We start from the raw sequence: 25,948 nt of genomic DNA on the forward strand, positions 1-25,948 counted from the left end.
GATCCTTCTTTCCCCTGAGTATAACCCCTACTGGGGCCCTGGTTGCATCATGTGGGCCATGGTGTTGGAAGTGGCATGGATTGTGTAATCAGAACATGTTGGGGTAGGACGTGGGAAAGTGAACCAAGATGCCATGGGACATTTTGCCTAGTTGAGGATCTTATCAGAAAGGAGAAATGACAAAATGGAGGTAAGGGGAAACTAACAGAAATTAAATGTATTTTATTTTGAATAGTATTAAGTTTTTATGGCATCTTTATGTGAGCCAAGTACTCTGCTAGGCATGTTAAATGAATAATGCCATTTATTCTTCACAGCCTGTGATAAGGATGGGAATAAAGCAATCTCCACTTTCCAGCTACATAAACCGAGATTCAGAAAGTTTGGAAAATTACCCAAGCTACGGAACTTACAAAATCATGTAAAATCCATTACTCTCAATTCAAATGAGACAATGGAGAACCCACATGGAAGCTGGGCAGGGATACTAGACTCCCGAGTCAGTTACTGAAGATTGTACTCATGACAGCTCTGGGCCACCCTTCCACCCTCCTCCCAATCTGAACAGTGCCCTGCTCCAGTAAGAGCAGTCACACCAGTAGAAAAGTTGTTCATTTGATGTCAGAAGTTCCAGATCCTCCAGAAGACATGATGCGATAGATAGGAATGAACTTCCCAACAGGAGTTAGTGGGTTCCATTTTGATTACCAGAAAGAGATGAGCACACAGCTGGGACTGAGTAAAATGGGGAGACTGAGGGAGAAGCAAGTGGAGAAGATTATTTATGGGTTATGTTCCTGAAAGCCTTCCTTTGGCCTTCTTGTCTGGGGAGAGGCCCGGCTCCACACTCCATGATGACACGTGCTCCCCCATCACAGCACCTTTACACCATATTGTAACGCATTATCCACTTGACTCTCTGAATTCCCAGTCAACTTGAGCTACTGAGGCTTAACCAGAAGAGCTAGAGAGAGCAGGGAATTGGTCTGTGTTGCACATTGCTGTATCCCCAGCATCTCAGGCCTGCCCCACAGTAAATGTAGGATGTAGGAATGAATGAATGCAGCCACTGACCTGTTGACCATAGGGTTCTGCCTCATGATAGCCTGCTAAGTATCTCTTACTGAGATGCTTGTGTATTTCTGTTATTCCCATGTCAATTCTCAAATATTTGTGGATTTTTGTGCCTATGTCATCCAATTACCAACAACGTCTCCTTCCTTCTAGCCCCTTCTGGAAGAGTTCCACCTTATAGGAAGAAAAATTCACAGCAAAACCATCTGACTCTTACTAGAGATGTGCTAGCCTCTGTAGGCTGGGTATAGTAGATAAAGCACAGTCTCTGGTGTCAAGAAACCCGAGTTTGAATCCTGTTAATACTGCTATCTGAAGTATTCCCTCTCTGAGCCTCAGTCCTCATCAATAAAGTAATAATAGGACTGTATTGAGAACAGTATGAAATTACTTGTATAAGAGCATCAGGAACCTGGTAGGCACCTGGTAAATGTTAATTCCCCACCCCCTTCCTACAGAGTAAAAGAGTCAATTAATGAAAGAATTATCTCACAAAACTTCAAGTTCTCAGTTTCTACCAGAGCTGGGAGGTCTCAGAGGTTAGAACCCAGTCCCATCACTTGATAGATGAGAAAGAGATGCAGAGACAAGCAGCAACTAGCCCAACATTGCACCAGCGAGTGACTGTCAAGGCCAACAAACCCAGCTCCTATTACCGCACGGCTGCTGCTCAGTTTGTCCCTTTATGCTGCACTTGGAATTGCCACCTAGGGAAGCCGCACTCCCAGCTCTCACAGATGGCCTCTCCCATGTTTCCAGGGCCGCTTGCCCTGTGTTAATGCCAGCCTCCCAGCAGTCAGCTTGGACTGACTTCCTCACTCTGTCACCTCCTAATTGACTTCAAGAGGCAAACCAGACATGCAATTCCCAGAAGCTGGACCTACCAGACTATGCTTGTGCTCTGTTAGCCCTTCAGCTGAAAAAGAGGTTTAGAAGTCTCTATACTAGTATATTATGTGTAACGCTGCCCGGGATGAGAAGCGGGGATTTGTGAAGTGACATGGTCACAGAAGACGGGGCTCAGAAGCATCCATCATGTGATAAGACATCGCCTGGCATGGATTGTGGGTATTTCATGGAATCCTTACCTATCTGGTCCAGTGCCTTCTTTTCAGATATGAGAAACTTACATGTAACAAGAGAAAAAGACTAACTCAAGGTCACATAGGGAATTAGGAGGGACAGAATAGCAGAAGCAGATTCAAGCACAAACCTACATCTACCACTCACTTGCTGTGTTAAAATATCCTACCCACCCATGTTATGAATTTATCCATTTTTCCTAGTAAATCTGTTGAGTTTTCCTTGGTACCTAATGAGCTATATTATACAGATTCAAATAAGTTGCAACTTAATGACGATTTATAGAGAATCTCTTGATTGCTAATGTTGGACATAGGATATTAGATATTTCTAATTTTTGCCTTAATATCTATTTGTTTGATGTGAACAGTTACCTCTTTCTTGGAATATCTTCTGTCCTTTTACTTTCAATCTTTCTGTGTTCTTGTGTTTTATGTATGTCTTTTATAATGAGTATTTAGCTGGATTTGTTGTTGTTTGTTTTTAAAATACAATTTTACTAGCCCTGTCTTTTAACCAGTGAATTTAGTCTTTTTACATATATTGTGATCATTGACATATTTTGATTTATTTCTACCTTCTTATCTTCTTAAAGCATTTATTGTATATTTTCATTTTTAATAAATGGATGTATATGACATATCCTATCTAATAATAGACAAACATGGTAATTGACCATACCTTCGCTATGCCTCCCATTGGCTAATCAGTGTGATGTGCAAATTAACTGCCAACAAAGATGGCGGCTAATTTGCATACTTCAAGCAGGGCAGGTCAGCGCCATCTCACCTGCCCCGCCGCCATCCGGGCCTGCTATTTGCGACCTGGGGCGGCAGGTGTCCTGTGTGTGACCCGACCCTGGGCTGCCAGGCGGGGCAGCAGCAATCCGCCTGCCCGCCTGGGCGTCCCGTGTGTGACCCGACCCAGGGGCGGGACAGTGTGGCTCCTCTGTCACCCCAGCTTCCTCATCACAGCTCCTTTGGGGGCCTAAGCCTTTAGTCGGACATCTCCCGAGGACTCCCTGGCTGCCAAAAGAATGTCTGACTGCAAGCTTAGGCCTGATCCCCTGGGGAGTGGGCCTAAGTTGACAGGTGGACATCCCCCAAGGGGTCCTGGACTGCAAATGGGCGCAGGCCAGGCTGAGGGACCCCCCGCCCCTCCAGTGCACAAATTTTTGTGCACCGGGCCTCTAGTATAGAAATAATGGGGCATAGTAATAATTTTAAACATGTGAATCTAACAATCATCTTGTGAATTAGATTGTTATTAAGCCATAGAAACTCTCTCCCTCCGCTTCCCTCCCATAGGTGGTCTGTATACATTTCTAAGCAATAGATTGTTTCATTTTGCTTGGTGAATCAAGCAACATATACTGCATGTAGTCTTTATGATTAATTTAACATTTTTGCTCAGCATTTTGTTGCTGAGATTCCTGATGTTTTGTACGCAGCTGTGGTTTATTGGTTTTAACTGCTGCACATTATTTCGTGTGTAAGTACTCCATAGTTTATTCATCCATTCTCAACATTGTCATCACTTGGGTGGTCTCCAATTTCTTGCTGTTGTGAACTCTTGTGTATAATTCCTGCAGACCAAATAGAAGAGTTTCTCTAGGGCATATAGCCTAAAATACAATTAACTTGATTTGCACATGTTCAACCCTATAAATTAATGTCTATAAGATAACTGTTTCCCAAAGTGGGTACATATTCCAATTTATACAATGACCAGCAGCAAATAAGAGTTCCTATTGTTCCATGTCCTTGCCAATACTTGGTGTTGTCAGACTTCTCTTTTGCCTGTCTAATAAATGTAAAATTCTGTCATCTTGTGCGGTCGTAATTTGCATTTCCCTGAGGAAAGAGACAGTTGTTTTCAGCAGGAGGGAGTGATCAGCTGTGTGCAACACTGCTTCCAGCTGTGATTTAATGGGTCACTCCTCCTCAAGATATCTGCCTTTCACTATGGGACAGTGTGTTGACTTAAAGAAATGTATCTTAAATATGTCCAATCAGCCTTATCACAGGCCAGTGGAAGAGGAACGGCTGCGAAGAGGAACAGGCTCACAGCACACCCACATTCAGGGTGATCAGCCATCTGGTCTGCCTGGGACCGAGGGGTTTCCCTGGATGTGGGATTTTCATTTTAAAACCAGGAAAATCCCAGGCAAACCAAGACAAGTTGGTCACCTACCCACACTGCACACATAGATGCTCCCCTACCCTGTTAATCCTACAACATTTTATTCCATGAGAGGAGCCTCATCTCTGTACAAACACAGCGCATAACAGACCTGGCAGATGGCATTTTATAGGCTGCCATTGAAGCCGCATTCTCACCTGAAATACTGCCCGATGGGACCGTTCCTGTTCTTGGTGGATAAAGTGAGTGCAAGAATTTTATTTCTCGCTTTAAAAGAAAAATGTGGATCACATTGCATTTTATGTCAGTGCATTCCTCAGTAACGGTGTTCCCAAAAGTCCCTATTTCCCCAGGCTGGGGAAATGTGGTGTCTGGAAAAGACATCTCAGAAATGATACAGGCCTTGGGGCAAATCTGCTGGGAAAGTCCGCCACATGTTGTAGAGCCACAATATGTGAGCCTGTCCCCCCGCCCCCCAAGAGACCTGGGGACACCCAGGAGCTCCTGATAGATCCCTCTGTCTGAAAGCAGACTTCACAGAGCTCTTGCTAGAGGTGGAGTTTCAAGGAACAAAGACAACAGGAACCCCCGCTGTCAGTCTTTCTCCTCTACAACAAGTTAGAACAGCACCAGTCAACGCTGGTGGGGGTGGTTTCTCACCTAGCAAATAAGCTTAGTGCTCCTGGTGAGCTGGGCTGGCATCAGCAGGGCCCATGGTACAGCTGCACTGATTGTGACAATATTTTATACTTCCCTCCATTTGTTAAATAGTATAACACAATAAGTGTCAAAAAAATCTGTAATAATAAAAGTATAATATGCTAATTAGACCAGACAGCTGAACGACCTTCCGGACGTCCTTCCAGACAACCTTCCAGACAAAGCTGGGGCTGCAAGGGCTAAAGCAAGCTGCTGCAGCTGCCAGGGCCAAGCCCCTTGCACGAATTCTGTGCATTGGGCCTCTAGTAAATAATAATAACAAATTAGTAATATAAAATCTAGTATGTGTAGTTTATCTCAGACACTGTACTTGCCATAGGATTTCAAGACATGGTTTTGATTGGTGCAGAGCTCAGAATGGCAGGTGGAAGCTGCTATGGGTGAACTTTATTTATTTCAGGGCTTGTAATCTTGGCTTCAAGTTGGGGAGAAAAGGGCCACCAACTAGTTACAGAATCCGTTCTCCTTGGCTCCCCGTGTCCAGCAAAAAGGGCTCTTCGTGATGTTTGGGAGCTTTGCTGTGTTTAGTCGTGTGCCTCTGGGTAAGAGGCAGCCATTCCTATGTGAAGCTGTGGGAAAGGAATCTGCCTAGAGTCCCATTAAATGGTCCGAGAATGAGTATCTCGAGAAGTGGCAGGAGGATGCCTTGTCCGGTGCCCCTACACCCCTCGTGACTGGTCTCCAGAGAAACCTGTGTCAGCCCAAGCTCCCCCAGGCAAACGGCTCCCTCCTGCCAGACCAGCCTCAGTGGGTGTCCCCTGGCTCCAGACAGGGAAAGCACCTCACCTGTGTGCAGCCCCATGCCCCCATCCTTTATTTCCTCTTGTTTATTCCTCTTGTTGGTCTTAGAAACTGGGCTTAGAAACTTTGCTGCATGCTGGCCAATGTCACCATTGTGTGTGGCCCCCTTCTCAGAGGGGAGGTCAGACAGGTGATGCGGCTCCAAGTCCTGGTGAGCAGCATTAGCCAATCACCACCTTCTCGCCCCTCATCCTCCTCCTCTTCTTGGAAAAAGCCCAAGGCTCACTCTGGGGGTTTCCACACACAGGACGCAGGCATGGGCTTTCCCTGGGGAGCTGGGCTGTCACAGTGAGCACCTGACCCAAGCATGGTGGTCTGAGAGATGGAGCTCACTGCAGTGTGAGCAGATAGACATGAAATCAGTTGGATCAAAGCTCATCTTGAGGGTGGCTACAGGCAAAGAAGCAGAATGATGGCCCTGGAGCAGTGGTCCAGCAGTGGTCCAGAGCCTCAGGGGTTCCAAACCACCAGTCTGTGCGCCTGCGCATAGTGAGGCTTCTCTTTTACAGTAGTGAGGTCTTTGCATTGAAGGTCCGCCTTTTAGGGTGAAATTTTGTCCTTACTTCTCTCTTGTTAAAATACACTATTGTTGAATGTGGTGGTGGTGACAGTAGTCAGTAGCTTTGTTTCATGGAGCTTAGCTTTGGTGCGTTTTAGTGTCTTTTCTTGGCACAATAAGTGACTGGGGGAAAATAGCCTACATCAGTCCCCAAATTTTGTGTAAAAAATTTTATGAAATGCAGAAATCTGGCAACCAGAGATCTTGAGGATTTGGGTGAAAGGGTCCTGAAGTTGGGCGAAAGCCATCTTCAAGTCACCAGCTGTGTGCCTGGCATGTGCAAGGGTGGGGCGGCCTGCTCATCCTCTGACAGACAGGTCCTCACTGTGGAGCGGAGTGCCCCTCCTTCCAGGCTCTCGGAGTTTGATGTCAGGAGGCCCTGCATTCAGCCAACCGACCCTCCTGGAGCCAAATCTGATTACGGGATCTGCAGCCTATTGATCTGACCAGCACCAACATCCAGTTTGCTTAGCAATCATATTTCTCCCTTAAAATTATTTACAAATCAGGTTCCCAAGAACGTGGTCAGCATGCCAGTGCCTCCCAGACTGTGCACACTGACAAAGGACGTTTCTGGGGCTCAAGGACTGGGGCAGCCCCTGCGCTGGAGAAAACTTAATAAGGTAAATGCCTTTGGGGGGTCTCTTTGGGGTCCCAACCAGCCAGCTATCCCTGGAGACATCTTTGAGCACCAGAGACACCCATTTTTTTTCAAGCTGCAGCAAAATCCACTGGTGAGTCTGTCTCTGAGAAGGAATTTGGTGGCCAGACTTCTGCATTTCATGCCCTAAATGAGCTGCCATCCAAACTTCAGCCATTTTAAGCAGTGAATTTTGGTTCCTTCTTAGAGCACTGTTTTCTCCACATGTAGGAGGGGCCACCGGCCTCATAATCATTGAGGCACTTGTTAAAATCCATGTTCCCAGGCCCTTTCTCTGAATCTCTGTGGTAGGGCCAGGAATCAGTATTTTATTTTATTTTTTATTTTTTAATATATTTTATTGATTTTTTTACAGAGAAGAAGGGAGAGGGATAGAGAATTAGAAACATTGATGAGAGAGAAACATCGATCAGCTGCCTCCTGCACACCCCCTATTGGGGATGTGCCTGCAACCAAGGTACATGCCCTTGACTGGAATCAAACCCAGGACCCTTCAGTCCACAGGCCGATGCTCTATCCACAGAGCCAAACTGGTCAGGGCCAGGAATCAGTATTTTAAAAGCAGTTAGAAGGAAGGGGATGGGCATGGGTGGAAAAGATGAAAGGTAATCAGAGATACAAACTTCCAGTTATGAAACAAATAAGTCACGGAAATGTAATGTACAGGCTGAACATAAATATAGTCAATAATGCCGTAATAACTTCGTACAGTGGCAGATGGTTACTAGACTTATTGGGTGATCACACTGTAAGGTAGATGTTGAATCATTCTGTGGTACACCCGAAAATAATATAATATTGTATGTCAGTGATACTTCAATTTTATAAAACATCATGCCCACGGTGATTTTTTTTTTTTACAAACCATGTTCTGTTTGAGAAAAACTGCCACGGAGATGGAAGGCAGCAGAGAGGTTTTCATGTGGCAGGAGAAAAATCGCTCATCCGTCTCCTTCTAGACCCAGGAAGCTGCCTTCATTTTATCCTTCAAAACATTTTTTGTTGTTATTGTCAAGTTGGCAACAAAATAGGTTTTCATCAGAGAATTGTACTCAGGGTCTGGAGTAAACCTAGCTTCTTAATCAGTTCAGGCTGCTGTAACAAAATACCTCAGCCTGGGTGGCTTGAACAAGAACATTTAGTTCTCATGGTTCTGGAGGCTGGAAAGTCCAAGGTTAAGGTGCCAGCTGATTCCGTGCCTGGTGAGAACCCTCTCCCTGGTTTGCAGATGGCCACCATCTTGCTGTGTCCTCACCTGTCAGAGAGAAATCATCTTTCGTGACGCTTCTTATAAGGGCACTAATCTCATTTTAAGGGCTCCACCCTCATGACCTAATTACTTCTTAAGGGCCCCACCTCCTAGTACCATCCCATTAGGGTTTAGAGTTTTAACATGAATTTGGACACAAATGTTCAGTCTGTAGCAGGGGTCAGTCTGGAGCAAAGGGCTCTTGAGATTGGACCCTCACTGGTCCCTTTTCTGTCCTGATATCCTGGGACTGGACAGAGGGGAATGCAAAGAGTGGCCTGCTCCATCCACCTGCCCAAGGTTCCTCCAGGTGGGCACCCTCAGGCCTCTGCTGTATGAAGACATTCAGCAGAGCACAAGCACCAGCCACATGACTGGGAAGACCAGGAGGGGTTACCTGAATGTTGTCACATGAGGAAGGATATGTGATTTGATAGAAATGGGGGTGCTAAACAGTCTCTGAGCCCTTCAAGGCTTCACTTACCCGCCCTAATCTGTGGTACCCTAGGGCCTCTTGGGAAACCATTTCCATAGTATGAAGCAGAATGGTAGAATGAAAACAAAATTAAGGATCAGGATTTAAATCCCAGCTCTAATCATATCAGTCAAGGAATTTTTGAACCTCAAATTTAATTGCAGAGTTGAGATCAGGAAACCCAACCTTCCCAGAATGGTGGGGGCATTAAGCAGGGTAACACACGATAATTGCCTAGACCTCAGTTGGTGCCAAATCAAAGGTTGCTGAAGAAATGTGTCCACCAAGGCATTGTTCCTATGGCTTTTAATGGTCTCCATGGCCCATGTCCAGCCTCAGCTTTCCCATCTCATATTCTTCCTTGTATTTTTTCCCCTCTTACACCTGGATCTCCCAGGAATGCTAGCAAAAGTCAGGAAACCATGCTAATGTGGCCATATTAGTTCATGCTACTTGGCAACCTTCTAGAACTTCTCTTACTGATGTCATCAGCTGCCTTCCTGTGGTCAGTCTCCTCAGATCTCTAATCCTGTCCTGTGTCCTTGACTCAGCAGATGACTCATGACAACCTCACTGAAAAAACAGAAAGTCAACCCTTTCTTTCCTCCCTTCCCTCTCTCTCCCCCTCTGCTCTTGAGTGCTCTTCCTGCACCTTCTGAGTTATCCTTGGCTAACCCCCTCTTTACATTGCCATTGAGTTTTTGTCTCTCACCCACAAATCCATGCAGCGATCTCCCCCAGCCTAAACAGTGCATGCACCCCTCCTTCTCAGCACAAATATCTATGCTCTGCTTGCTGTAGTTATTTTTTTCATTGACACACTCCTTTGTTTCTGCTTTTTGGTTTTTGTCCCCATCCTGACACTGCAATTGCTCATGAGTGACCTCGTTATTGTCAAATCCATTGGTCTGTTCTCAGTTCTCTTCCAATGTGGTAAGAGCATAAGAGAAAGCCAAGTAGGGAGAGCAGGGGGGAACATTTCCTGAGCAGCCACTATGTTCCCAACATGAATCTGGGCACTAGTTAGGTAGTAGGAATGGAGGGTGAGGATTATATAACAGAGGGCTTAAAATGTCGTGCTAAGGAGTTTATGCTTTATCTGGTAGGTAGTTGGAAGCCTGAACAGGGAGGGCATTTGTATCAATGGTCAGAGCTGAGTTTGGGAAAACTTAATCTGTGGTTGGTCATGTAGGGAGTAGAGAGGAGAGATACTCATGGTCTCTGCATTCAAGGAGCTTGCAGATGACTTGGAAGATAAAGCTAATGTGCATGAAATGAAGAACTGTACAAAGGCACCAAGTAATCAAAAACTAAGTAGCCCTAGCTGGTTTGGCTCAGTGGATAGAGCGTCAGCCTGCAGACTGAAGGGTCCCAGGTTTGATTCAAGTCAAGGGGACATGCCTGGGTTGTGGGCTCAATCCCCCGTAGGGGGCAGGCAAGAGGCAGCTGAACAATGATTCTATCTCATCATTCATCTTTCTATCTCTCCCTCTCTCTTCCTCTCTGAAATAAAAATATATATTTTTAAACAAACAAATAAAAACCTAAGTAGATGTTAAGTGGTCTGGGAGATCCGCAAGAAGGATTATGAGGACCAGATTAATCCAGAGAGGCTCCCAGCATCAGGAGACAAACCTTGAAGAAGAGTAGGAGTTGGGTTGGTACCAGAAGAAGGGAGAACATCCCAGTGACATAAGTAAGTCCACTGAAGGCACAGCATTGGCCCCCTGCTCTCCTCTGTAATGGTTGTAACTCATCCCCTTCCCTTTGCAGTGCAACGGAGTCGGGGGCCAACAAACTTCAAGAATCAGAGAGTAAATAGTTTTTTAAGTTTTTCAGGCCCTGCAGTCTCTGTCACAACTATTCCACTCAGCCATTGAAGCAGCAAAGCAGCCACAGACAATACTTACATGAATGGGCATAGCTGTTCTAAGATAGTTTTATTTATGAACACTGAAATTTGAATGACATAATTTTCTCATACCATGAAATAATATTCTCCTTTTGATTTTTTCATTCATCTAAAAATTTGAAAACCATTCTTAACTCATAAATCATATAGAAACAAGTGGTGAGCTAATTAAACCTTGGGTGACAGTTTGTGGTCCCCGCAGTGGAATCTGTGGAGTCAGGGGACCCAGGTCCATGTGTGACACCAGCACCCCCACTCACCGGATGTGCAGCTGTGCACAAAATACTTACCTCCCCTTGTCTCAGCCTCCTCACCTGCACAGTGAAGATAAAGATAGCAGCATCCGTCTTCTCTGGTTGTTTGTGAGGATTAAATGAGGGGGAAATCTTGAACTGATGAAACTTACCCAGAGGCATGGAGGAGTGACAGAGTGCAGAAAGCAAGTGTGGTTGGAAAAAAACTTGAACTTTGTAGTTGTGAGACTTGGGGTCCAGTTCAAGGTCTGCTGCATGACCTTTGCAGGGCAGTCTCCTCTTACATAGAGTAGGATGATTTTACTCACTCTGTGGGGTACGTGTGTATGTGTGTGGGGGGGGAAGGGGGGAGGGAATGACATCATAAATATGATTGCATTGGTTAAAGTTAACCAGGCTCTCTATCACCCACAGCCCAGATCTTGATTTCTTATACTATTCTCCACTAAAAGGAACCAAGGATCCTGGGGAAATCTATGATTCAAGAGCAGAGCCAGTGAATTTACAAAATAAGCCTGGAGCACCTTATATTTCTAGAAAGGAAGAAAGAGCTCAAAATATATACTAGTACACACACACACACACACACACACACAGGCAGCAATCAAAAGAGCTTCCAATGGCCAAAGCTGGAGCAATGAAAGTAAATGTTTTAGAAAGTGGTATTGCATTATGACCCACAGTATATAATAAATATACATGAGTCCATATTGATCCGTATATCAAGGATTGAATAAATAAACAAACCATGAAGAACAGGCAAGCTCGCATGCAAAAGAATTCCAAGTAATTTATGTGGAAACTCCACCTTTAAGGAGGGGAGCATGACTCCCTAATCCTTAAGTCTGGACTGCGCATGTGACTTTCTTCCAAAGAGTGCAGTGTGGAATGCTGGGTGGGAGTGGGAGTGGGAGTGGGGAAAGGGGCGGGGGCAGAGGAGTAGCTTTAGAGTGGATAAGCCTGATAAATGCTACTGCAGTCAGGTGATCAAGGTCAACACCAACAGTGATAAGCTTTACTGATAGCATGGACCCTTTATATGATGTGATGAGAATGAGACTTTACCTCTGTGGTCTCCCCCGCCCCCCCAAAAAAGCATATCCCCAGACTAATCATGAGAAAAACTTTAGACAAATCACAGCTAAGGTACACTCTGCAAAATACCAGACCAGTAGCCTCATAACTATCAAGGAAAATCTGAGAAACTGTGGTTGGGATCTTGAAACAGTAAAAGAACATTAGCTAAATCCTAAGGAAAGCTGAATAAAATATGAACTTTAGTTAATAATGTAACTGATATTGGTTCATTAATTGTGACAAATGTACCATACTAATATGATGTTAATAGCAGGAGAAGCTGGCTGCGAAGTATATGGGCACTCTCTGTATTATCTTTGCAACTATTCCTCAAATCTCATACTATTCTAACATAATATGGTTTTTTAACTCTATATTAATAAATACTTATAATTCAAAATTAACATATGTTTACCATACACGTGGCATCCCATATAGTTTTACAATCCTTTCCACCCAAGACAATGCTTATCTCTGCAACATGGGATTCTTGGGCCCATTACTTATGCTCTGTCAGTGTGAGCTGCCTTACACAGCTCCGGGGTTGCTCATGAGTCAATAGTCTCTGTGAATGGTGTCCTGGAGTTGTGCTGAGTACCATAGTGACAGTCACTTTGTAATCTTTGTACCTGAGTTTTATCATCCACAAAACAGAGATTGCTGTTGGGAGATGTGACTCAGTAGATATCTGTGAATAAAGCATTTAGAATGGTGCCTGGCATATATGAACACTATATCAGGGTTAGCTATTAATAAGGTGGTGGTAGTGGTGGTGATGATGATGATTTGGAGGCCCATCAGTAGTAGGTATCTATCTAACCCCTTTAAGGACCATCACAAGGGCTATTTAGTTACTTAATAAAAGGCACATGTACCCTCCTTATACCATATTCAGCCTCGATCCTCTTGGACCAGGACCATCACCACAGTGGATTACCATTTTAACCAAGATGCTATCTCCACTAAGTTCCTACTCTTCCTAAATACAGTGATTATGTTGGGGCTGGGAGTCCTTACTAAGAGAAGGGGCTGCAAGCCTGGGTCTGAGACTGTAGCTGGGGGCATGCCTTTACTTCGCACCCACTGCCATTTGCATGTCCTGCCTATTCTGTCTCCAGATCAGACCCTGAATTTTCCTAGCTCTCTCCAACCAAGCTGTGCCTGGTGGGGCCACCTTTATGTGTCAGCTTGGCTGGCCTACTAGTCAAACACTGTGAAGGTATTTTGTAGATGTGATTAGCATTTACAATGAGTTGACTTTAAGGAAAGCAGATTACCCTCTAGGATGTGGGTGAGCCTCATCCACTCAGTTGAAGGCCTTAAGAGCTAAAGCTGAAGTTTTCTGAAGAGGAAAGAATTCTGCCTCAAGACTGCAACATCAGCACTTACTTGAGTTTCCAGTCTGCCTCCTGCCCTACAGGCTCTAGACTCACTAACTGCCACAATATCATGTAGCTGCATTGACTTTCAGGTCACCTCATCAAAGAGTCTTGGAGTGTGAGCCCCAGATTCCCTACCACCACTTTCCTTTGGTTGCTTTATGTGCATAACTCATTTATGATTGTATATTTACTTGCTGGTATATTTCTTTATAATCTGTCTTCCCCACTATAAGCTTATCAAGGGCAGATTTCATGTCTTCTTTATTCACCACTATATCCCCAGAATCTAGCACAAAGTTGGGGTTCATGAACAATTCGGTGGCTGAATGGGTGGGGCCTGGAGGCAACTACACAGCTCTTTCTTCCGCATGTCCCTCACCCATGACTGAAGGTGCTGCCTCAACAGAGGGCTGGCCTCCAAGCGGAACAAGTAACTTTGCGAATCATGCAACCTTCATAAAGCTGAAACCTACTTGATTCATCATCTAAGCAGAGTCAAGTTCAGGAAGCCTAGTTTAACAGGCAAAAGTATTAAATAGAAACTCCATTAAAGATACCCAAAACAATTGTCCACAGCATAACTACAAAAAAATTCTGCCTCTGCTTATTTCCTACTTACTTCTGTTCCCCTCCTACCATCCCCAGTGAAAACCTCCTTTCCACATCCAGTCCACATGGACTTTCTGTCTCTATTGTATAGACCAGATTAGTTTTTCTCCCATCAATAAAGACACCTTTCTAGTAAGAGGAGAAGATTGCATGAAAGATGGTTCAGACATTACAAGATTCAATTTGGCCAGCTCGGGGGAGGTTTGAAAAACTGTCAACACTCCCACATTAACAATGTTTGTCTTCTTACACACAACTCATAGCAGACTTCACATTGATTAATGAAGTCTCCATGATAATTTCTTGTGAGATGTAAATTGCATTGCTCAATTTGTTAATGGAAGCTGTAGACTGGCAGCCTGTGTGGCTCATGGCATAATGGTCTATTGTTCATGGTGAGAAACTATTGGCTGAGAACAAAGAGTGGTGTGTTTGTCTTTCTCACATATTTCAGCTAAGCAAGGGTTTCTTTGGGCTCAGGGTTTAAGAGAGGAAAAGGCTGTGGAAATACAATAATGAATCCAGACATAAATTGGAATCCAAGACTTGGCCACATTCCAAGTCACGCTTGTAGACGGAATTGAATTCTTGGTCTGATGGTTTAAGCTATGCTATTTTTCAGTAAATTATCTGCCATTATTAAATGCCATGGACAATTTTGGGGCTTGGTATATGTGTTTATTCTTGAAAACCTGTGGTTTTCCTACTCGTGGCATTCTTCTTCCTGAGCTCATCTGAGCAGAAAGACAAAGAAATGCAAAGGGTTGAAAGAGAAAAGGAGAGATCTGTTTTCTATTCCCATTTCAACCCTGAGTGACTTCAACAAGGCAATTACCTTTCTTGTACCTTAATTTTTCAATTTAAAATGAGGTTAGCAATCTCTATCTCTTACCTCAAGTCCCAGAGGTGATGAGATGAAGTCAGATCCACTTTCCAGAAATACCTTTACAATGAAACTACAGCACATAGAAAATGTACAATTTCTACATTTCTTGCAAGCCAGTGGCTGTTTCAGTTGTACCACATTTGATACCAGATTTCTTCTGAGGAAGAGTTCATCAAAAGGGGAAAAAAACCAGGCCATTATCTGGCCATCTATTAGTGGCTGTTGAGCTAAGATGTGCCTTGTGTGGAGGAATTACCTTCAGGGCACGAGGGCCATGAGTCTGGGCACTTCATCCAGACTGGGGGACATGAATGGTTAGTAGTCACAGGCCATTGTGACTAGAACTGTTTTGATTATTTTAAGTGTTTTTTCAGACCTCAGGGACTAGAAGTATAACACCAACCAACACTCATATTTATGTTTCAATGTATATCAGAAAATGCTTGCTGATATCAGTTGGCACTGATAGAAGCAGTTTTTAAACAATGCCTCATCAAAAATAACCATATTTTATTTTATTTTTTAATATATTTGTATTGATTTCAAAGGGGAAGGGAGGCAGAGGGAGAGATAGAAACATCAATGATGAGAGAGCATCAGTGGGAATTGAGCCCAAAACCCGGGCATGTGCCCCGATGGGGAATCGAACTGGGACCTCCTGGTTCGTGGGTCGATGCTCAACCACTGAGCCATGCTGGCCAGCCTGAAATAACCACATTTTAAATTCCCAGAAGAATGATAGAGTATGAGCTTCAGTTCTGTGCGTGTCTGAACTCTCCTCGGCTCAGTGTTCATCACAGGCTGCAGCAACTCCTCCAGATCTGTCCCTGGCTGCTCTCCCCGCCAGGAGTATCCTGCTGCAGTGACAGTCCGCTACCCCAACCTCAGCAGAGCTTAACACAATAGAATTAAGAACTATCTGGAGCGGAGGAAGGTGAGTGTGTTTTATCAGCAAAACACTTATCATTGCCCACTGAAAATCAGAAAAACATGTCACGGGCAAAATGCAGTCTTATTCTCCATGGATTGTAATAATCCAAGGAGGTTTGCAAAGCTCATGCTACATTGGTAAGGACTGGACCAAGGTACATATTGGAAAACAGTAGTATGACACCGGAAGGGTTTGGGGTGGGGTGTGCAGTGTACAATGCATGTAAGCATATAAAATGCATGCTGCTTTATTGATGTGGTACTGAAGTGCGAGCAACCTAGATGAAATATATTCTGATGGGGCCGGGTGCCAGCTGCAGTTTGGTGCCACCTGGTGGCGGTTGTCTGTTGAGACGTCAATATCTGGCCCTGTGGCCGGTTGGAGCTTCCAGAACGACCATGGGGATGGGGATGTGATGTCATCTGCCAGACTAGAAACATTGACCAGGGAGCAGAGTGCAGATTCAGGGGCGCCCTCGCTGTCTCCCTGCTTCTTGAGACAAGGTCTCCCTCTTCACCACATCCCCTATGCGACCCCGGGTAAGAACTTTAACCCACCATGGGAACTTGTGGTCACCACCATCTCTGGCCGGCCCACTTGGCTCCACTCAGGAAACCAGTCCTCCTCCTTCACATCCTCAAAGCCTCACTGACATGGAGTTGTTGGCTGAGGTACATCCTACAGAAGATTTGGGGTGTGATTAGAGAAATCGGAGCATTACACATAGGATAGGATCGTATGGTCTTTGAATTTACACTCAGGCACCACCGTTCCTTACAATATATTGAGCGGTCCTCACCACAGAAGTTTCTTATTGGCTGTGTTCTTTTACAAGTCCCTGCTTTCAACCCTGGGGAGTCAGGATCTCTCTCTCTCTCTCTCTCTCTCTCTCTCTCTCTCTCTCTCTCCCCTCTTTCTCTCTTTCTTGTTACCTGGTACTCTTCATTTCTTTTTCCTTATAGAGACCAATTTAGCATTTTTCACCCCACCCCAAATTATGCTTCTAGCCTATCTTCCCTTATCCCAAAACACAATAATGTCCTCAGCCAAGCCAACCCGCCATCTAATTTATTCTTCTGTCTCAGTAATGCAAAGCCCGCAGAAGCTTTACACTTCAGAGTTTGTTTTTCTCTTAACACAGCCACCAAATAAAAACTTCAGTGTTGGTCCAGCCACCTGCCTCCACCACCATCCCTGCCCTTCCCTAAGCAGCCTGGAGGAAGGAGGGGTGTAGGTGAGGGAGTTGAGTATCTTCTACTGGAGTCCAGGGTTTAAAGACCTCTTATTAGAGCATTTCCAAACTCTGGGGCCATTCCCGGCAACACATCCTTCTGAGGGCCTTTGTCTTTGCCTGAGCATGCTGACCAAGAAAGAATCTAAAACAAGGACATAAGGCTCTGGGCGGATCAATGGCATCCACAGCTTAACTTCAGCATGAGAGTCGCTGCTGGGTTGGGCCAGTGAATTTTCCATCTGATATCTCCTGGAAAGCTGCAAGTCTGGCTGCAAATAACTAAATCCACCCCCTGACCCTCTTCTGAGGAAATGTGCAGATCTGGGGATATTTTATTCTTTGGAACTGAGTAAAATAAAAAGACATTTATACTGCCATAGATAAAAGATGTATTACTAAGCCACAAAAATTGAAATGTGCAGGTCTGGCACCAGAAAGGAAGAACAGATCAAAGAAACAGAACAAAGGCTGAGAAGCAGAGCCAAGTATATATGTGAATATATAAGGTACCAGTGCAACTTCAAATCGGCAAGGAAAGGATGGTGCATCCAGTAGTGGTGCTGGGAAATTTCTAAACAATTGTTCGAGGGAAAAAATGTGGAGCATTTTCTCATGAGTCTCACCCAGTAAATCCCTGAGAGACTGACAATTACATGCAAATAATCAAATAAATAAACAGGGATTTCTAGGCTCCTGTTTTTGTGATGTGGGCATGGAAAGGGCCATTCTAAGTATAATATGATAGAAGCCACAAATAGTCCCTTCAAATTAATAAGGGCAGTATGAACACCCCCAATGCAAATTGAGTCAGTTATCCAAGCAGGCAAGTAACAGAAGACTTGACAATGGCTAAATAACAAATTGTTAACTTTCAATTTACAGTGGATCGAGAATATTAAATGCAAAGTAAAGAACCATGCATAAATGATCATGTTGTCACAGACTAAAAGACATGCTAATGCCCAGAGCAGCCATGCGGAGGAAAGGGAAACCGCATACAGTGCTGGATGTGGTGGAAATTGGCATATATTTTCTGAAAAGTCACAACATACACCAAACCTTAAGTCACTTCATTCCAACCCATTAATTCTTGGCAAATAAGAATGAGAGCAAAGACATATATTTGATTATAATGCTAGCACTAATTAAATATCAAAACATAGTAAATAATTCAAATGCCCAAATTAGGAGACTGGCCAAATAACCTCCATAAAACAGAATATTACAGTCATTAGAAATTTTATCATAAAAATGTATTGACCTAAAAAAAGTTGTGACATAATGTTAAATTTGTAAAGTAATCAAAAGTATGCTTGTGCATGTACAAATATAAGTGTGTGCATAAAGATATAGGAAGCTATTAATCAATTTCATTAGAATTTTATTTCTAAGTGATTGGGTTATAGGACATTTTGAAGGTTTTCTTTTCATGCTTGTCTATCATTTCAAATCCACAGTGAGCAGATAGGATTTGTAGTGAGAAAATTGGCTCAGTGGATAGAGCATCAGCCCGTAGACTAAAGAGTCTCGGCTTTGATTCTGGTCAAGGGCATGTACCTCCATTGCAAGCTCAATCCCCAACCCCAGCCAGGTTGGGGCACCTCAGGAGGCAACCAATCAATGTGTCTCTCTCACATCGATGTTTCTCTCTCTGTCTCTCCCCCTCCCTTCCACTCTTTCTGAAAATGAATGGAAAAATACGCTGGGGTGATGATAGATAGATAGATAGATAGATAGATAGATAGATAGATAGATAAATTTAAAATGAAGAAGTAAGAAGTGCTCAAGCCTCCAGGCTCTCTGCCTGCAGGCCTCTGCATTCAAGCATCCCCTGGAGGAGCCCACAGGGAGCCTGCTTGCTGGCTGGGGGATGGACCAGGGGAGAATCCTGATGTCCTTCGAAGCCTGAGATGATGTCTTTCCATGAAGTATTTCCTTGGTGCCAACTCTGTGAAGCGGATTAAAGAGGAGCACCGCCGGGCTCTGCCTCCGAGGACGGCATCATCCAATCAAGCAGGAAAAGTGAAGAGGAGCCTGGAGAAGAACACAGCCGCGTTCTGACAGTGACTGCAGAAAGCTCTGTGCTCTATGTCCTGTCCTGTTCGCCCGAGGGAGCCCTGTCGACCGCCAGGGGGCAGCACTAAGTGGGGAGGGGATTCTGTGAACCCAGTATTTCCAAGAATTAAATAAAGCGCTGGAGCAGCCTGTCTTGATTGGCCACGGGTCCTGAGGGAGGCCGGCTGGGGCTGAAGGCGGGGCATTGCTGCCCAGCGTTTATTGCTGGATGCAGTTGACAGAGGTGTGATCCTGACCCTTCTCTGAAGACAGAGCGAAGGGCATGTGCTGCTCATGTCACTGTAGCAGGGTAGAATGGGTGACAAGCTGGGAAGGGTTCAGAGGGCTCATTCCCCACCTTTTCACACAGACACAATGTCCGCCTTTAACTGTGGCTCTCCCCCTCCCTTTCATCCCCCACTGCCTCTGCTTCCTCACTTCCCACCTGTCAGTCCACCTGCTCTAGCCTCTGACCACCCATTAAGACTGAATCTGCTCCTGACCTCCCATTTCCAAAATCATGGAGCAAGCTCCAGTTATCCTCCTCGGACAGCTCCACAGCCTGGACTCTTCCCCCCTCCTGCCCCAGCCATGACCATACTTCTTCCCTCCTGCCCTGGGCTTGCCACCCCCCTTCCATGAGCCAGGCCTCCCCCTCACTATACTCTCTCAGAACCATCCTGTATCTCCTTGTCTTCTCATGATTTGGGGACACCTGAGGGCTCTCATCTAAATCTAATCTCCAGCCAGATCCAGACATCCAACTGCCTGCCCTCAAGGTCAGCATGGCCAGAAGTCCAACAGGCCCGCTCCTCCTCCCAGGTCCCCACACCAGCACAGGCAGCCTCACTGATGGGGTAAATTACCCCATCAGCAGCCAGCATTTCCTCCCAGTTACAGCACCCCTTGAGGCCCTTCTCCCCCTCCCCACGTATCCATTCTGCCTTGGCCCTGGATTGGGTCCTTGCCACTTTCTGTCTGCATCCCTACACAACACCCTAAAGCAGTGGTTCTCAACCTTCTGGCCCTTTAAATACAGTTCCTCATGTTGTGACCCAACCATAAAATTATTTTCGTTGCTACTTCATAACTATAATGTTGCTACTGTTATGAATCGTAATGTAAATATCTGATATGCAGGATGGTCTTAGGCGACCCCTGTGAAAGGGTCGTTGAACCGCCAAAGGGGTCAGGACCCACAGGTTGAGAACCGCTGCTCAAGCCTCTAGCCTTGCCCACCTCCATCCATGCCCCACCATGGCCAGAGCACATGTGTCTGATCAGGTCACTTCCCTGTTTAAAACTACTTCATTGCCCTGGCCGGTGTGGCTCAGTTGGTTGGAGCATTGTCCTGTGCACCAAAAGGTACGGGCTTGATCCTTGGTCGGGTGAGTGCAGGAGGCAGCTGATCGTTGTTTCTCTCTCACATCAATGTTTCTCTCCCTCTCCCTCTCCCTTCTTCTCTCTCTAAAATAAATATCAATAAAAACATTCTTTTTTAAAAATACTACTTCATGGTTTCCCATAAACTTTGGAATAAACTACAAACTCTCCAGCCTTTCTTGATTTGGCTTCTGCCCACCTTTCTGGCCAAGACTGCTGATACTTCCTCAAGCCATACTTCCTCTGTCCAAGCCACAATACAGCTCGCTCAGCATGCCAAGGGCGCCACCCCCCCCCCCACCCGCCTTGTGCCTTTGCACATACTGTTTTCCTTACCTGTAGCACTGGCCTCCTGCTTACAGACCGGGACCTGGCCTAGCAGCACCTCCTCCAGGAAGCTTCCCTGATCAGCTTGAATGACAGTATCACTTCTGCATTCTCATTACTCTCTATTCACGTAAAAACAAAACACCTACTGTATTTCAGGGTAGTTTTTAAAATTTTATATGTTTATATATTTTTTATATTTTACATATACTTCTAAAGGCCCCTGACACCCCTCCTCAATGTCCCCACTCCCTTTGAAGAGATACCTACTGTCAATCACTTCTCTGTCTCCACCACAGACTAAACTCCTGGGAAAAGACCAAGGGATTCTCCTCTGCATCCCCAGCCCCAAGCACAAGGTCAGGTATATAATTATTAATTAGTAGGTCACCTCCAACAGCACTGCCAGGGATTTGGGATTGGCTCTGAAGTCTGGAAGTAAAAGTGAACCAAGAAATATATGGGTTTTGCTTTCCTTTACTACAAAGAAACCCTGTTTACCAGCAGAGAAGATAATTTGTTGCTGGAAGTAAAAAGTCAAGCAGGTATCTAGCATCATGCTTGAAGAAGAGACAGCCTGGGTGGGTGTGGGATGAAGAGTAGGAGGATGAGGCTGCTCAGAGCAGGTCAAATAAGGGAGGCAGAGAAGTCCAAGATGGAAAGAGGGCTCTGAGGAAGGGCGTGGTCCCTTGAGTTTTCAGGACCAGGAGGTGGATTCAGCTTGTTGCTCCTGGCCTACGATGAAGTAGTGAAAGCTACAGGGCCACAGGTTTTCCCTCAGTTTAAGGAGGAAGGTGTCAGTCACAGCCAGCAGCAGGAGGCTCAATGACAGTGACTCAGCCCTGCTGCACAGAGCACCCCCGGGGGAGCTTCTATAACTCTGATGCCCAGTCTGCGCTGCGGACCAATTTTCAATGAGAAGCTCTGTAGTAGGATTCACACATTGGAATTTTTCAGTGCCCCCCCCCCAGGTGATTCCAATGTGCAGCCAAGATTGAGAGCATCATGCTACAAACTTGAGCTTGTACACAAATCATCAGGTCATCTTGTTAAAATGCTCACTCTGATTTGGTCCTTCAGGGTGGGGCCCGAGAGCATGCATCGCTAACAAGCTGAAGGAGCTGGCTTTATAGCTAGTAACCAGCGTGTCACAGGTGTAGGAAATAGGCCTCTGTGATCCATCTTCAAAACAGCCAACTTTTAATGGAAATGGTTACTGAGTTTCCCCAGGGCAAACAATGTAGGGAGGACGGAAGAGGATATAAAACAAAGAAGTGTGTACGTGAGCTAGCATCATGATGGAAACCCCCGAGGCACCCAGGATGAAACACCTCGTGCCAGCCTCAACTAGACAGGGAGAGGCGGAGACAACTAGAAAAGGCATTAGCCCATTTTTTTTAATGGCCCAATAGGAGACAATAAGATCTAGGTGACATATGAGGAAACTATTAACCCCATAGTACTCAGCCAGTGAGGAACTGGAGGAGGGAATCTCGCACCCTAGGGGATAAATAGCCTGTGATTGCTATTCTGTGTGTACCTGTACAACCGGACACCCGCTCTTGCAAGAACATATTAAAAGTCTCATTTTGCTATACTTCTGTCTCCGAGTCTGTTATTTGAATTCAGACAGGTGAGCATTTCTCACAACAGGGAGTGTTCAAGAAAAGATAGAAAATTATGACATACTAGAGCAGTGATGGCAAACCTTTTGAGCTTGGCGTGTCAGCATTTTGAAAAACCCTAACTTAACTCTGGTGCCATGTCACAAATAGAAATTTTTTTATCTTTGCAACCATAGTAAAACAAAGATTTATATTTTTGATATTTATTTTATATATTTAAATGCCATTTAACAAAGAAAAATCAACCAAATAAATGAGTTCACTTGTCACCTCTGACACGCGTGTGATAGGTTTGCCATCACTGTACTAGAGGCTCTGTGCACAAATTCGTGCACTAGTGGGGTCCAGCCAGCCCACCCCGATGAGGGCCATTGGGGGTGGGCCAACTGGGGCAAGGAGCCGCAGGCATTCTGGTTGTTCCGCCATTCAGTTGATTTGCATATTACCCTTTTATTATATAGGATGGATATTGCAGAGAGGGCTTATGCATTGAATGGGGACTGGAATTACATCAATGACCTTCAACCTCTCTGTAACAGCTTAAATCTTCCAGCACCACCCCCAAACAAAATTATCCACAGAAAGCCAGTATATAAACCCAGCAAAGCAGAGCTGTCTCATAGAATGAAGGTAGGGAACCCAGATCCCTGCCCTCTTGGCCTCCCCACCCCATGGCACTTAGAGTCTCCATGAAGTTCATTAGGAGACACGCTAGGTACTATTTAATAAACATATCTATCTTCATGTCAAATGCTGAGGATTATTTCAGAAACTGGAACTGCTGCTTGGACAATGAGGTGACTCCAGCCTTGTGAGGCCTAAGTGAACCTGGATTAGTGAGCATGAAGGTATTAAGGCATCGAGGACAGGAGACTCTGCAGGACTTGGGGCTGTATTCAGCAAGTTTACCCTGTAAACTGTGTCAAGCCTCACTTGCTGCTTAGGGGAGTAAGCTGGAGGGAACAAAGACACACAGCTGTTGCAGGCACATTCCTTCTGAAAGTCCTGATAAGTCCATTGGCAGGACTTAATGATCAAAATTAATGCACGTCTCATCAAGTGGGAACCTAGCGGTCCCTTCTGTCACTGCCTCTTGCATTCACTCCTGATGCTTCCTCTGGCTCACTTCTGGCACATCCCTGACCCCTCGTCCCTTCCTCCAAGACACATATTAATCCTGAGAACTGATAAAATTCTGCCTGGCAGGAACCTAGGGAATATCAGATTCAAGAGCCAAAAATGCATGGAGCTGCACAAAATAAGATTACACTGGGTTCACTGAGCAGCTCTCCAAAATAATAATTTCAGCAAAAAATAAAAGAACAGAGTTACTTCCAATTAGCTACAAGGATATGGTAAAATTTCTCCAAACGGGTATCAAGGGGGAATAAATGTATTCATTTTCATATTTTTTAATTATGGAATGTCATTCATTTGGCCTACAATCGGTTAGAATTTCTATGACTTAGACATCTTTTGGATAGAGTATTTTCTTTGTAAAAGGCGTTTATCTGAGCACGATTTAGGAGGCTCCCGAAGGAAGTGACAATACAGGGGGACTTTGAACGCCTGGTGAGACTGCACAGAATGCATGCGCTCAGCTCCTGCTTTGCTGAATCTGTGGTTTGTTACTTAAAAACTCCTAAAGTGTCTTCAAGTTGCAAATCTTAATATTCAGAGGACTGGCTTTGAATATTAAACTGTGGCGCTTTGCAGAGAAGTGGTTGAAAACAAACGGAGTGTCAGTAAAGGAGAAATTGAGTGAATACCTGAGTTTTTCTTATTGGAAAAATTTCACTGTAGAGAATAAACATACACAGAATGGAAGAAAATATCCTTGGGTTAATTTTCTTCAGTGACAAGAAGCTGTTTCTGGTGTCTGCATTCTAATCCCAGCTCCTCTTTTTACCAGCTATGAACTTACACAGTTTAATTAAATTCTAAACGTTACTTTCCTCCTCTACAAAATGGGATCATGATAGTACCCACCCAACCATTTGTTCTCAGGATTAAATAAGATAAGGCTAGCAAAGTGCTTGACATTGTGCTGGTCACTCAGTGAGGTCAAACTCCGGTTTCTGTGAATGCTGTGAATACTGTCATTGACATTATTAGCACAGAGTAAACCCCCCAAAGTATTAGCGATTACTGTTATTGCTATTAGGAATTTTGAGCCTCTTCATTAAACTCACATCAGGGGAAAGGGCTATAACTAGCCAGACATGCCAACGACCCCCTGAGGAAACTATCTTTTCTCAAAATTTAAAAAAAAAACAACTTATTTGAAAATCCTCCTTAGAAGGAGCCTTGTCTGAAACAGAACAGGATAAATTATGCTCTTGTAGCAAACCCCCCAAATCTCAGTGATTTAACACAGCAAAGGGTTATTTCTTACTCATGACTAGTCAAACTCAAGTCAGTTGCTATCTAAACTCCAAGCGACGACTCAGAGACCCGGCAGCTTCCATCTGAAAATATATTTTTAAGAACCAGACTTAGAAGTAGCTTACACTTTGTGGCTTCTTCCTACCAATCTTAGACTAGGATAAGTCTTCTCTTTCTCCTCTAAGCTAATTTATTCTTATATCTGTGACTCCATTTGTCATATGGAATGAATTAGGGTTCATACAATTATGGTGGTTCTCATCTGAGGGTGTTGGTCTGCATCCCTGCACCAACATCAAGCCTAAGTGTAATCTGAAAAGTATGGACAGAGTGGGACAATCACCGCCTTCTTTCTAGAGCATATACTTATATTAATGATGCCTGGGGTTGCATACTTTTTTTTTGAGGGAGAATGTCAGCAATATTGAACTTAATATTAACTAAAATTGCCATGGGTATACAATGGATTCAGTTCCCTTTAATCAATGTTTCTTCTTTTTTCAATCTGAACAGGACTCTTCATTATGGAAAAAGTCCACTAGAAAGACAAAGTTGAAGAGATACGCTTTCCCTCGATCATCCATTAATATATCACCTACTCACCCAATGTGGGTGGCAAGCCTCCTTGGGTTGTGTCTTATCATCCAACTTATTAATGGCGAACGCTGAGAAAGGCTGCTGTCAAGCCTTGACCACCCCTGTTGTTTCTTAGAATGACCCCTCCCATCTGCCTGGTTGCAGGTACCACATTTGCGTGCCTGTGCTGATCTACTTCCTCCCCCTGCTGGTGATCGGCTATGCGTACACCATAGTGGGAATCACGCTGTGGGCCAGCGAGATCCCCGGGGACTCCTCTGACCGTTATCACGAGCAAGTCTCTGCTAAACGCAAGGTGAGCAAGGGGCAGCAAGCACCTAACCCACGTGGGCACAGGCAACAGGCTCACAAGCAAAACATCCTTGAATCTAGGGAATAGCAACGGAGGGAGAGGGAAGGCATCCTTTTTCAATGTATTGGGAACTTAGGTCTGCCTGTACAGGCCTGACCTTGCTTGCACTTTAGGAGAATTGCAACCTGTCAAGCCATTCACACACACACACACACACACACACACACACACACAC

The 25,948-nt window shown here is 44.7% G+C and overlaps 1 protein-coding gene across 1 annotated transcript in view; it reads left to right on the forward strand.

Moving 5' to 3' along the window:
- The window catches only part of TACR1 (tachykinin receptor 1), a 128,483-nt gene that overhangs the window by 96,783 nt on the left and 5,752 nt on the right, over positions 1 to 25,948 (forward strand). Inside the window, exon 3 of the mRNA XM_005853118.2 lies at positions 25,566 to 25,716. Coding sequence (XP_005853180.1) covers positions 25,566 to 25,716 — 151 coding nt within the window. The remainder of the gene's footprint in view (positions 1 to 25,565; positions 25,717 to 25,948) is intronic.

Source organism: Myotis brandtii, unplaced genomic scaffold (genome assembly GCF_000412655.1).
Source record: "Myotis brandtii unplaced genomic scaffold, ASM41265v1 scaffold1, whole genome shotgun sequence".
In the NCBI taxonomy this organism is placed as follows: Eukaryota; Metazoa; Chordata; class Mammalia; order Chiroptera; family Vespertilionidae; genus Myotis; species Myotis brandtii.